This window comes from Odocoileus virginianus, chromosome X (assembly GCF_023699985.2).
Source record: "Odocoileus virginianus isolate 20LAN1187 ecotype Illinois chromosome X, Ovbor_1.2, whole genome shotgun sequence".
Classification (NCBI taxonomy): Eukaryota; Metazoa; Chordata; class Mammalia; order Artiodactyla; family Cervidae; genus Odocoileus; species Odocoileus virginianus.
The window spans coordinates 6,037,909-6,052,428 of NC_069708.1; the positions used below are offsets into that span (position 1 = coordinate 6,037,909).

Below are 14,520 nucleotides of genomic sequence, written 5' to 3' on the forward strand. Positions count from 1 at the left end.
GAAATCAGTGCGTCAAAAAAATAATATCTGTATCCAGTCTGTTTAAAAATGACTAATGACTAGTGAAATGTGAATATTATCAGAATTCATCAGACCTACAAGATATAAAGAATTGGGGAACTTATTTCTTGCTAGATTTGAAAAAATGATTTTAGAACAGGTAGAATATCTGCTGTTTGTGGCCTAGTATTACCTCCTTTCAAATGGTTAATTACTGTATGAAGAATAATAAAAATGTAAGGGAAATTGGCCCTTCTTTAAGTCATTTCTTTAGAATATTGGATATGCCTTGCTTATCTGATTTTCTTCAGTTTATGCAGCCACATCCTCATAAGTGAACATCTCTAGAGAAATAAATTATATCTGTCTTGCTTGTTTGTGGACTAACCAAAATACTTTCTTTTGTTTGAAGGTGGGTGGAGCAGGACCCTAAGGAAATTCTGCAGTCTGTCTATGAGTGTATAGAGAAAACGTGTGAGAAACTCGGGCAGCTCAATATTGATATTTCCAACATAAAAGGTATTTTTAATGTTTTACTCTCTCTGTGATTATCTCAATTAAATTAATTCATTCATTCAGCACATACTCAAGTGCCTGCGTAATGGCAAGCATTTCTTCAAGAACTGAGGATACACAATAAATAGGAAGATTGGGTCTCTTTTCTCGTTGCTCTTGGTGCATTTGAGACCACCAAGAAGAGCAGAGAAATATTAGCTAATTTCAGATATGGAAAAGTTCCACGCAGAAAATAAAACCCAGTGATATGGTAGAGTATACAGAGAAAGGCTTCTTTTAGATTAGAAGACCAGAGAAGGCCTCTCTGAGGAGGTGACACTTTTTCTGATGTCTCGGAGGCCAAAAGGGGCCAACCATACAAATATCTGGGGGAAGAGTGTTTGAGGAAAAGAAAGTAGCATATGCAAAGGCCCTGAGTGGGTATAAGCTTGGCCAATTCCTGGATCAGAAAGAAGGCTAACATGTCAAAAACAACCTAAAAGAAGGGTTGTTTCTTACAACCTGATAAAGGCTTTCAGTAGGAATCGAAAGCTGGAAAGTGGATAGGGCCTTGTTGGCCACGGTTAGGAGTTTGGATGTTGTTCTTGGTGTCACAAGGAGCCATGAGAAGGCTTTAAGTAAGGTGATAGAGGATAACAGGACCTGACTTGCAGTTTGGAAACAACTTCCTGACTGCTGTGTGGAGAGTGGATAGGAAAGGTGTAAGTGTGGACGCAAGGAGACCGGTATGGAGACCACCCTGGAAGTCCTGAGAGAGAGAGGACAATGCCTTGGTCAACAGTGGTCGTAGTGAAGGTGAGGAGAAAGGGCCAGAACTTGCTGATGAATTGGATGTCAGGGGAGCAGAGAGAGTACTGGGGTGAGGGGGAGAGATGGGTCACAGATGAGACTTGGTTTGGTTTTGTTTTTTTCCTGGAGCTCTTGGCTGGTTATAGAGATGGTCTGTACTGAAGAGAGAAAGAATAGAATAAGGAACAGCTTGGAGTGGACGGAGTTTATTTGAAATCAAAGCACTTCGTGTATGAAGTTGCCCTAAAATAATTGAGAGAGTGAGATTATTATAGATGCCTCTGTTCATTCCTAGTAGTTTTAATAGAATGTCTGCCTATGTTTGACTTTGCTTCATTCATATAGGGAGGAAAAAATAACCCAGACATCTAAAATTGACGTGCTCCTAGTGTAAAGGATGAAGGCATGATGTGGTTATTGCCATCTACTTAAGAGTTTAAATGTTTCTAGCTCTTCATTCAAGGGCTGTTCTCTTTCTTCCTTAGCTAATTTGTCTCTAGATTGAGGGAACAATTTGTTGTTGTTGTTGGTTCCTTAATTCATGTCATCTTGGCTCTGAAATTGACTTGTACTCCTAAGTTGAAACATTGATTCCCCCCCACCCCCCGCCCCGCCCCGAGTTTCCCTTATTTCCTAAATAAAGGTCTTTTCAAAAAAAGACTAAGGACAATCAAAGCTAGTCATTCAGCAAACTCAGAGTGCCTACAATGTGCTAAGTGCCCTTGGGACACAGTGGAACACAAACAGGGTTGTACAGCTGTCAAATGGGAGAAACATGTCAATCCCATTACAAATTCATGGGATACTATAACAGTGATATTTCTTTCAGTGCAGATTTTTACAAGAAATACCCATGGGCAGTTTGATGTAGGTTAACAATTTTTTAATCTCCTACCCTCATTTTATTCCTACATCTAAGGGAAGAACTTCATACTTCTTTCATAGTTGCATTCACCAAGTTTTAGATGAGTTGCATGTGAAAGTGATTGTTGGTTGGTTTTCTTGAATTGTCCTCACAGCTTTCACAGTCTAAACAGTGTAAACATATGAGGCATTCAGCAGCACATTCTGTGGTCAAAATATCCATTAGCAGTGATGTTAATCATCTAGGTGGCTGGACTCCATGTTTAGGAAGTAGACTCCAGAGCCACTGGCCATGATTTTGACCTCATTCTACCTCCCTTACAGGTGAGGTAGCCTGTGGTGTGTTAGCCTTCTGGACCTACTCAGGTGGTTCTTTCTTCTCTTGTTTTTGTGGTGTTCATGAAGATGTCACATAACTGCAGTCCAAGTGACTCGTCTTCCACTTGCACTATCTGCAAGAGCGCTGAACACACGGCTCCTTGCTCTCCGCTCCTCTGTGTCTGGCCAATGTGAAACTTATGCCCTAATCAAAGTGACCCAGCATTTCCTCCTCAACAACTCCAGCCTATGGCCGAATAAGAACATTCCACAAGCCCATCCATACCAGGCCAATTTTGCTAAAAATTTTTTTTTTCCCAGATAATTTCTTTAATTGGCGCTGTCAAGGGCCAAGTTTTGGCTAGAGCTCTAGGTCCCAGAAGCCTCATGAGGTAAAGGATTTTCCATCACCCAAACTGAGTTGCGGATGAGGGCACAGGAAGCCATAACAGGTCGTGGAGCTCTTTAGTGGTGGATAACATGCATGCTCAGCTGCCCTGTCTCCTGGTCAAGTCGTCTCTTTCCTGAGCCGCACAGATGTTAACCTCAAAATGGCTTGAGTTTTGAGTTTCAGTGTGGCAAATAAATAATTTTTCCCCCACTAAAGAGTGACTCATTGATCACTTACCTGGTAATCACTGAGTTCATCGTAGCTGGTTGTATTTCTTTTACAAACTCCAGTTTCATTGGTTTTAGTTGTCCTCATCAGCCGAAGTGTGTTGATTTCAGGTCCCTACAAATAGCGTCTCTAAAATCAGAGTTCACTTTCCAGTTTAACAGCTCACAGGAGCCCAAGACAAGTAAATAGGCTGCTGCTTTCCTTGTTGGCTTAGAGAGCTGGGCAGCTCTGTTTGACTGTCACTGGACTGAAGGAAATTCAAAGTATACAGACTGACTAGCCATTAGAAAGACTGAAATAATGCCATCTGCAGCAACATGGGTGGACATCGAAATTGTCATAGTGAAGTAAGACAGAGAAAGAGAAGTATTGTATGACATCCCTTATATATGGAATCTAAAAAGAAATGGTACAAGCAGAGTTCCTTACAAAACAGAAAGAGACTCACAGACTTAGAAAACGAACTCATGGTTGCCAAGGGGAAGGATAGGTGGAAGGGATAGTTAGGGAGTGTGAGATGGGCATGTACACACTGGTGTATTTAAAAGAGATAACTAACAAGGACCTGCTGTATGGCACAGGGAATTCTGCTCAGTGTTCTGTGACAGCCTGGAGGGGAGGGGAGTTCGGGGAAGAATGCGTACAGGTTTATGTATGGCTGAGTCCCTTTGCTGTTCACCTGAAACTATCTCAACATTGTTAATTGGCTAGACCCCAATAAAAAATTCAAATAAAAAGCATACAGAGTGACAAAACCAGATAATCTGTCTCATTCATCCTCTGTCATGAGCTACAAACAGAACACAAAATACACTGAGAGCATCAAATCCTCAGTGATTAGATAGTAGTTCTCACACCCTTGCAAAACAAGGAAGCCCCCACGCCCACTGCCTCACCCTACTCAACATATCCACAGACATTTCCTTCACCTCTCAGACTTTGCCTTTCAGAAAAGGTCTTCTTTGTCCCAAAGCACTTCTCAGCAGTGGCCAGATAGCATTTGCAATTGTTACAACTTGCCATAAGCACACGTCTGTTGCTTTCTTAGAAAGCTTTATACTGCTTCCCACATGGACCTTCCAGTAGTCCCAGAGCCTTCCTCTAGGGATTGTATTAGTTTGTGTGTGTGTGCTCAGTTGTGTCCGACTCCATGCGACCCGATGGACATAGCCTGCTAGACTCCTCTGTCCGTGGGATTCTCCAGTCAAGAATACTGGAGTGGGTTGCCATTTCCTCCTCCAGGGGATAGTCCTGACCCAGCGTCTCCTGTATTGGCAGATGTACTCTTTACCATGGAGCCACTTTCTTTTACTATGTGTGTTTTTCATTTTTTTTTCAGAAATGTGTTCCAATTATAAATTATAACATTTTAAAATAAGGATGCATGTCATCTATAATTCTACAAAGACAACAATGATAACATTCTGGACTATTTCCAAAGGCTTTTTCCTCACTATATTTTCTTAACTGCAGTTATAACTTTTCATAGGCAATCTTAAGCAAAATTTAACCAGATTTTGAATGTAGCATTTAACTAGTTTTATAGAGACACTCAGTGTTGAGGAAAACAAAATCCTAAAAAAGTATCTGCCAGGTACAAGAGTAATACATTGGGGTGTTTTGTTTGTTTTGTTTGTTTGGTCTTGGTTTTTTTATACATTGGGTTTCATATGTGCCAATGATTATAATATCTGCAGCTAAAAGACTTCTATGTCATAGGCTCTTAGTGTAGCTTGACTCGGGTGGCAAATTATGAAACCTAAACATGTTACTCTGAAAAAGGGGGAATTAAAATTGGAAACTATTAAGTTAAGTACCTGCGCAGTCAGAAAAGATTTCTTTCAGGAGCATAGAAAAACCTAGAGGATTTTAGGGTAAAAATGGCAAGAATTCAGCTTATGAAAGAAGTTCAGAGACCTGTATCAGAGAAAGCAGTGCCAGACGTGTTTGTGTCTGGAAGAGTGTCCTGAGAAAGCTGGTTCGCTGGACTTTGTCTGCAAGAAAAGCACTTTTGCTTGGCATGAAGGAACCAAATTGAGAGAGAGGGGAAAGAGGGGGTGGTCAGAGTGGAACCTGTGACTGATGACTCAGAGGGCAGTAGCTCTAGATAATGTTCTAAATACCAGGTAGAATGAGCCCATAAAGAAGGGTAGCCTGAAGGGCATAGAATAGAAACTCCAGGATTGGAACTCAGGAAGCAGACAACTAGTTAACCGCTAATTAATGCAGTGGGGAAGAATAGGAGAGTTTAGTAGAGCATGAATTCCTGACGAGTCCTCATTGTGAAATTCACCTTAACAACCATTGCCAGGGTCCTGCTGAGGTCTCTGACCTCTGCTGTGCCCACAGCGCTGCTAGGGAATTCCTTTATTTTTGTGTGTCCCACTTCATTCAGTCCCATTCCTTGCGACTGACACTCCACTGTCTGCATAGCAATGATGTCACTAAACGGCAGCCATAAGTAACACGTATGGAGTGGTTACTGTGTGCCAGGCACTGTTTTTCTTTATTTATTTATTTTTAATTGGAGGGTAATTGCTTTATAATACTGTGCTGGTTTCTGCCATATATCAACATGAACTGGCCATGGATATACGTGTGTCCTCTCACGCACTGTTTTAATAGGCGTCAATTCAGGTTTCCCTTTTTGGAACCTGGTAAGGCTTGCCTGCTGACTCAGATGGTAAAGAATCTGCCTGCAATGCAGGAGACCCAGGTTCAATCCCTGGGTCAGGAAGATCCCCTGGAGAATGGAATGGCAACCCACTCCAGGTATTCTTGCCTGGGAAGTTTCATGGACAGAAGAGCCTGGCGGGCTACAGTCCATGGGGTTGCAAGAGTCAGACAGACTGAGCAACTAACACTTGCACTTTCAAGGTGGGAGTTATTGGTGGTGTCCATTTTACAGAAGATAAAACTGAGACCCAGGGTTACACTGCTAGAAAGCAAAGTCAGCCTGGCTTTGGAGCCTGAGTTCTATTGGACAGTGCCCAATTGCACAATTCCCATTTTGGCAGATCGCCTTGTACACTACTTCATAGAGAAAGTTGAGGTCCTGGCATCTTAATTCCTCAACTTCCTGTCCCTGTTCCTGTCTGTATCTCTTGCCCCCTTCCCTCCACCACCAGGGCAGCAAATAAGCTTCTGCCCTAGTGAAGCTCCTCCCTGGGTGTTAATCTCATCCCCTCTGTTAATGTAAGAATCAGGACGGTGTCCCATTCATTTCCAGACCCCTTCCTCCCCTACCCCCATATTCTTCTTTCTCTTCCTATATTCCTGCAAACATTTTTGTCTTCCTTTTGTAAAAAAATCACCCCCAAATCTCTTCCGTTCACCCTGTGCCTCTTAAGTTTCCTGGTAGTGGAATCTCATTCATCTTTGTACATCTAGGCAAGGTGTTACAATGAGTAACTCTGCGTTGGATGAAGATGGTTTAAAACAAGGGAGCTGCTGGTCCCCTTTAGATCTCTGTCGGTCAGAACGTTGCTAGTGTGTTTATTCTGGGGTACAGTGTGAGTAATTTGGACAGATAGGTGCATGTTCCTAGAGGAGGTGGTGAAGGGACTTTAAACCATGCTGTATGGAGGTGGGGGCAGTGGAACGAAATTGGATTGTTCAGCCTTGGCAAGGGAAGAGAAGCCTGGAGGAACAGAATAACTGCCTCAAGTGTGAAAGGCTGACCTGTGGAAGGAGTCACCTTATTCTTGTATCTCCAAAGAGTGTGGCAAAGATCGACAGGCGGAAGCGATGAGGAAAAGGATTTTTTTCAAATAGCAAAGCTATGCAGTAGAGTTTGGTTTGCCTCGTGAGAGGTAGTATCTTTTCACTAGAAGTGCTGTCTGAATGGTCTCGTAACAGGCAGTTCCAGAGATTTGAGCATAATGGGTTGGTTAGATTGCCTTTAAGGTTAAATTCTGAAAGAGCACCACCCTTTAGTCCAGCATATGCAACTCTATACATGTGGGGAGTATTAAGAAAAATATACCAATGCTCCGATGCTACCCCAGGTAGTTAAATTAGAATGTTTGCTGCAGGGCCTGGGTACTAGAAATCTATAAAAGCTCTGCAGTTGATTCTAATATACAGCCAAGTCTGAAAACCTCCAATTTAGATGAATCAAGCTAAACTGAATAAAATGGTATGGAATGGTATTTTACTTAGAGTAACTTACTGTAACTATAGCCCTTGAGTTGTATATAGATTAGTATGAGGTAATTGCCATCACATATTGTCCTTACGCCTGATTCAAACTCTATGTCTTGTAAACTATTATTAAATGAAGAAAACTGAATTTCTAACTAACCATAATACGAGTTTACCCAGCATGAAGGATTCTATCGGTGGCTGTTTTTTTTTTTTTTTTTTTAAATGTAGATGTGTGTGTGCACACACACACAGGGAAATTTCTTGTAGCAGTTAGTAAATAAATGAATGAGGTTATTGCTGGTTGCCTCAGCATAATAAATAGGGTGTTGTAAACTGGGGAAGTTATTGCATTCCCTTTTTATAAGCCAACCTGCAAGTCTCTCTTTTCGCTATTTATCTGGGTCTGTGTCATGGTGTGCTGATAGTAAAGAGAGAAGGAGTCTGTAGGAAAAAAAAAAGAAGCTTGACTTGGAGGTTCGTTTTTCTTGGGCCTTTCGAAGAAAATCAACTCAATACCACTACCAACGTTCCAAATGTTTTTTTTTTTTTTTTCCACATTGTTCTGTTTACTTGTGACTATATAAAAAAAAGAGAACTATCCTCAGATTTTTGCTTGTTTTTTTTTTTAATTCTTTTCTGTTTAATTTTCTCTTGAAAGCTATTGGTGTCAGTAACCAGAGGGAAACCACTGTAGTCTGGGACAAATTAACTGGAGAACCTCTCTACAACGCTGTGGGTAAGCTGTTGTGCATGGATGTCAAATGCAAGGCCTTTTTCTACTTGCAGATGTGGTCATGCTAAAACATCTGGCTCAAAAAGCATGAAGTCATGTTTCCTATAATCTCAAAGAGTCTTCTAAGAAATGGGTTGTTATATATTTACCAATTTCGGATAGTTATTCCCATGTTGAATTAACTCTTTCTTTTGCTCTCCCCATCCTGATAATCTGTATCAGACAAGTGAATCAGTATGGCTAGAACTTTTCGTAATCCCTGCTGTTTCTGACACCTGAAAGAGATCTCACCTCTTCCTCCCCTCAAAACTCAAGATTACACATGTTCCCAGTCCCATATCTACCTCTCCGTAAAGTATTTGTGTACTTGTTCTTCCCATATAGGCATTTGAATCGACTCTGCTGAGCTTATGAAAACAAAAATCTCATCATTTTAGCTCCTTCTGCTATAAACATGGCTATGTCCACAGGGTGGAAAGGCTCAGTCTCAAACATACCACCATTAGATATCATGCTTTATTCAGCGGAAATAAGCACGTATATTTGAGTCTCACTCTTAGCAGCACATGACAATTGAGCTTTGAATGACACTGTCACTTACTAAAAGGAAGATTCTCTTCTAAATATACAATCACTAAAAGGCATCATTCTGTCACACATAGAAAAGCACCATTTTTTGGTCAATAAAGTAACAGGTTGTGGGTTGGGGAGTGGAGACAGAAGTTGTCAGAGATGGAATGATTTATGGAGAGAGCAGTTTTTACTTTGCAGTTACTTTAGTATAGATTGGAAAAAAGTGACGTTCAAGCAGAAAATATGCTTAAAAAGTGTTTTGTAAGAGTAGCGTGAATCCTTTGGAAAGAATCTTTATAAAAAATTAAGGTTTTTAATGTTACTGTGTTATAAGAAAGCATTTAGTATGTCTTCTGTACTTGTGATAAAAAACTAAAGATGCAAAAAAAGGTCAAAGAATTGCAGCCAAAGGTCCTATTAGACAAAGTACCTCTTTTGAATCTTTATTTTCTTCTCATTCTCATGAGCAGCTCATTTTGATTATAAGCAGGATATTACAATTTTAGTGACTAGGAGAGTATTCTTTCACAGACGAATGTTAGCCAACTTTTTATACTAGTTAGGGTTTCACATTTGTTTTCCCCCTCACGAAAGGAAGGACCTACTCACAGGAACCAGAAAGTTCTTATTAAACTATAAACTTTGAATTGTAGAAATGCAGCTTTGGACTTTGAGTTGTCATTTTAAAATAATGCAACTAGGTTAGTTGAAGTTATAATTATAGTGAAGGATTTCAGTAAATATTTTACCAGGAAGACTTTTTGTGATATGCTTATTTATTCATTCCTTTTTCTTCTACAATTTCTAGTTTTCTATTTTAAAAAATATAAGGTGTTCAAAAAAAGAATGACTGAAAACCAAAAGAAACAACTGACATTATAAACAGACCCATAGGAAATCCTAATATTAGAGTTACCAGGCTTTAACCATGATCTGCATGTTCAAGAAATTCATTGGGAAGATTGATAATCTTAGCAAACAATTATAAATTTAAGGATAGAAATTTTATAATGGTATTAAACTCCACTGATGAGTTTTACATCATATTAGACACAGCTGAGGCACAGACACACAAAGGTTAAGAAAATGCAGAAAAGTATCTAAGAGAAATATAGAGTAAGATAAGGTTCAACATATTTTTAAATGGGGACCCAGAAGAAAAGGAAAGCGAGAGAGAGAGAGAAAAGTTTTTTCCAAACTGTTGAAAAATATGCCACCAATTCAAGAAGCACTATGAATCCCCAGGCAAGATATATACACAGAAAGTCATACACAAACATAGGCTGAGACCTGAAGATAAAAAGAATTTTAAAGTAGCCAGAGGGTGTGACTTTGAAGAGAGCAACACTAAAACTTCTAGCCGATTTCTCAATGGAAGCAGAGTACAGTGGAATGAAATCTTTGAAGTGCTAAAAGAAAATAATATCCACCTGGAATTCTATATTTAGTGAAAATATCCTTAAGAAATGAAGGTAAAATATAAAGGCAACAACAAACCAAAACTTAGAAAAATCATTACAAGCAAATCCCTACTGAAAGAAAAACTAAGTAGTTTTTTTCTAGTAAAAGGAAAAAAATGTTCTCAGGTGGAAATTCGGCAATGCAAGGAGAAACACAGAGGCCAAGAAAGAGAAAATATGTAGGTCATTCTAACTGAATTTTGACTGTATAAAATAATAATGTATTGTGATGTTCAAAATATATTAAAATTTTAAATACTGCATAGCAACAATAGTACATGAAAGGAATATGCAGTAGATGAGGTTAAAGTGTCTTGTGGTCCCAGTACTGTCAAGGATGCATGTAATCTCTAGAGTAAGCAGTAAGAGAGTAAATAATGTATAATAAAGGGGGGAAATGGAATGACTTTTAAAAAGAAGGCAAGAAAGGAAAGAAAAAGGAATAGAACCAGGAAGAAAGGATAAATAAGAAGTATTTAAATCCTACCATGTAAGTAATTATATTAAAAAGGACCAGATTACTCTCTTCAGTAAAATCTGAAGCAAAGGAGTTAACTGAAACCGCTAATGAGCTGATGGGATTAGAACAGGAAGATTGGAGAGACAAATTGGCCAGACCTTTCAGAGGAAAGATACAACTGGTATGTTTGGAAATTGAATAGGACATAAACGTGAGGCAAAAATAAAACAGGGCTATAAGATTTTTAGCCTGAGAGAACAGAAGGAAATTAAGTAATATTTAAAGAGTGCCAACATGAGAGAAGAATGACTTTCTCTCTTGGACAAATTGAATATAGGACTTGGAATTAAAGCTCATTTCTGGATAATTAGAATTTGTGGCTCTGTTATAAAGAGATCATTCAAAATGTAGACTTAAATGTTGATAACAGGAACTTCCCAGGTGATCCGGTGGGTAAGACTCCATGCTTCCAATGCAGGGGGTGCAGGTTTGATCCCTGGTCTGGGAACTAAGATCCTGCATGCCTTGTGGTGCATCCAAAAAAAAAAAGTTGTTAATATAGTCTCAGTTTATTATAGATGAATTCACATAAGAATGAAGTTTACATTAATTTATGCAACTAAAGTTTAAGTACCTTTCTGTAGACAGGTTCTGTGATGACCCCTAGGCAGATAGTGACAAACCAGGCAGTTACTATGCTTGCCTTGGTGACACAGAAGATTAGGGGTAGAAATTTGGAGGCTAGACAAGGAAAGAGAATAGAAAAGGAGGACAGGGAGTAATTAGCTGGGAGGAGACACCACTAAGTCATGACAAGGATAAATTCTGCCTCCAATTTTCTTCCATCCAGGAAATACTAAGGTGGCATATGTCCATGCAAGTTTTCAGTTGAGAATATCAACACAATATGAAATCTTTAGCAGCTTTATCTTGAAACAAGACCAAAGGGAATTGATGGAAACAGAATCAGCGTTTTACATATCTTTGTCTTCATTTATATTATGGCCTGTGGGTTTTCCACTTTTTCCCTCTCCATCTATATATTTTCTTCCTTCTTGTCCCTTCCTCTTGTAAACCTTTTCTCACTTGAAGCCTATCCTGTGCTTCTTCATTTTTCTCTCTGTTTACTTAGTAAATTATATAACCGATGAATAGTATTTGTTATAGGCAAGCACAGGAGAGGGACAGTCTTCTTTTTTAATTGCTTTTTATTATGTCAACCATTTTTATGGGGTCCTTGATAGGTAATCTACTCACTCAACCCCTGTACAATAACAGAGAGGAGAAATTCAGGGTCCTATTAGTGGACATGAAACAGGCTTGTTGAAGACCAAGAAAGGCTATTTGTTCTTCCTTCTCATCAGGGTGTGTTTGTTGTCTGACATCTTTTATAACAATATGCTTATGAGATAGGAAAACATGCAGAGGCATCCATTGAGGCACAGATGATCTGTTTTAGAAGCTTCACATGGTCTTAGCGTTTCTATGTTAGTTCTGTGATTGGCGAGGTGAACGTTGGTGTGGTACCCAAGGTGGAGATAAAACACATCCCTCCTTCCTAGTCTCTGGGCCATGATGCAGCCGTGATGGTCTCACAGATGGATTGCAGCAGCTTTGTGGCCCTGGATCTGAAGCAGGTCTCTGCCTTCTCTCGTCTGTCTTTCGTTTTCCTCATCCCTCTGACTTTTCTCTCTCCCTCTCAGCATTATCTTCATCAATATTTTCCAAAGAATTCCCTCCACTCCTCTCCCCACCATTTTTCTAAGCCTTTTCCTTCCAGAACCACCTTTTTTTCTAAGTGGTCTACAGGCCTTGCTGTCTTCTTAATAGTATTGAAAAGGAGGTTTAGATTGACAGATGTACCACAGACTAAACTGATAAAGAAGCACAAAGCTCCCCAGGTAGTTCAGATGTTAAGTGGGGGAAGGCTTGAATCAACGGATATTTTTGCAAATTCATATACACATTTCACTGACGCTGCCCGGGAAACATTCTGGCCTGACTCGGATGGCCCGGCTCTTTCCCCACTTCTTGGCTAAGTTTCGTCACTCACTACTGAAGTTGCTTGGTGCGCATGGCAAGCCAAGTGCAATAGGACCCTCATTGTGGTAGCTTTCTGTTGAATACAATTACGATTCATGATTTAATGTCAAAATATTATTCATAGTAAGGACTAATATCCAGGGAGGCCAAAGTCACTGATGTGAGCCCTGTAGTATATTACAGAAAACCGCCAATTAAAATCATGTGTCTCTCAGCCATTATTCCTTCTTTAAATGGTATTACAAACATTTTTTCTAAGGTACTGGATTTAAAGTTTCCAGTGACACATGACTCTTTATGCAGAGAGTGACAGTTTTAGACATTGGTCATTCTCTTTACCTTTTTTAAAAAATTTTGCATATTAGTTCACCCCAGGCCAATGACTAAATCGGGTTAGTCATCTGTTGAGATCTGAAGGAACCTTGAGCTCAATTCTTGTATCTTTTTGGGAACTGGGATATGTTTCAGAGTATCAACATGAGAGAAAACCATAGCTGGCAAACCTCCTAAAACTCCTAAGCATGCTTGGTCTTAAACAACAAAGGTGTGGCTTTGTATTGTTTTTCTTGGGAATGGAACAGATTGTTATTTTTTGTTAAAATATGGAATATTCCACTCTGTCACAATCCACTTATTTTTCATTTTTTCATGTCTTTTGTTACATAGTTCTTTGAATGTCTTACATCTCCTTCAATCCTGGGTAAAGAAATACTGCCATATTTTGTGTTGCTTGAATTCCTCAACCCTGCCACTTTAAATAAAAAGAAACTAAATTAGAGTTCAACTTGGAGCTATGTTTTTTTGTATTCTATTTAAGGCTATGGCTTCTTCTTGGTTACATCTCTATCATAGAGATTTGATTCTGGACTCAGTTTCTGGGTTCAAATTCTACATTTTCCACTTACTGCCATTCTGTGCCTGTTTCCTGAGTGATTAAGCTGGAGAAATTAAAAGTGGCCCTCATAGACTTGAGGATCAATGAATTAATATACATAGGACACTTAAAACAATGCCTAGCGGACGATCAGGCTTCAGTAAGTATTCAGAACATGGCCACTATTCTGAGTTGGCTGATGACCTTTTCAGTCCAGGAATGCCAGATGAAATGGCTGGTTGAAACAACAGGTGTTAGGGGAAACACAGAGCCTACCTGGGGTCACATGCACTCATGTCAGCCACTGGCATCTTGACATTTATACACGTAAAAGCTGAAATGGGTTTCAGCCCCCAAATTTTGACACACATGTTTTCATTCACTGCCCCCTCCCCCAACTCTCCATTTTTCTCTTGGCACCTGATTTCAGAAAGTAATCAGCTGATGGATAGTCTCTTCCCCTTTGCAAATGACCTCATACCCAGCTTAATTATAATAGCTTAACTTTTGACTAATTACCATAACACATAGCAGTTAAATCTGGTTTCCTAGATTTAATGTCCATTGTGGGGGAAGCAACCCCAAAACATTGAGTGTAACTGTCAGCGGTCCTTGCTTAGTCCTTCCATAACCTGTAGCCTTACCTTATCTCACTGTCAGGCCAGTAGCACCTCATAGCAAATCATCCCTAGGAGCTGTATTATTTGCCTTTGCTTCTAGTCAACTGAAAATAATTTAGATGATCTCTAGTGTGTTTTTTCCCCCCTTTGGTACATTTCCCTTCTATTGTTATAACTAACCAAAGCTGATTAAAATTTCTAAATATTCTAAAACAGATTTCTTCCTCTATACTGTTTACTCTATCACTCAGTTAACCTTGACCCATGGGCTTTTGAGGCAACTGCATTTTTCTTTACTCTTAAAACTTTGTTTTTCAGAACAAACTAAATCTCTGACACATATATTGGATATGACTTCATTTAATACAAAGACAAATTCCAGGTCACCCAAGTTGGGTTTTTGGAACCTATTCATTTGATGGTGGGAACCATTTAAATCCAGTTTATTTAGTCTAAGTAAGGGACTTGTGTTCTAGAAACAGGCTGTATGGTGTTCTGGACTCTG

The 14,520-nt window shown here is 39.5% G+C and overlaps 1 protein-coding gene across 5 annotated transcripts in view; it reads left to right on the plus strand.

Moving 5' to 3' along the window:
- The window catches only part of GK (glycerol kinase), a 75,654-nt gene that overhangs the window by 13,608 nt on the left and 47,526 nt on the right, over nucleotides 1-14,520 (plus strand). For all 5 annotated transcript variants that reach the window (XM_020871025.2, XM_020871026.2, XM_020871027.2 and 2 more), the window contains exons 3-4: nucleotides 413-519; nucleotides 7,911-7,988. In XM_020871025.2, the coding sequence (XP_020726684.1) occupies nucleotides 413-519; nucleotides 7,911-7,988 (185 nt within the window). The remainder of the gene's footprint in view (nucleotides 1-412; nucleotides 520-7,910; nucleotides 7,989-14,520) is intronic.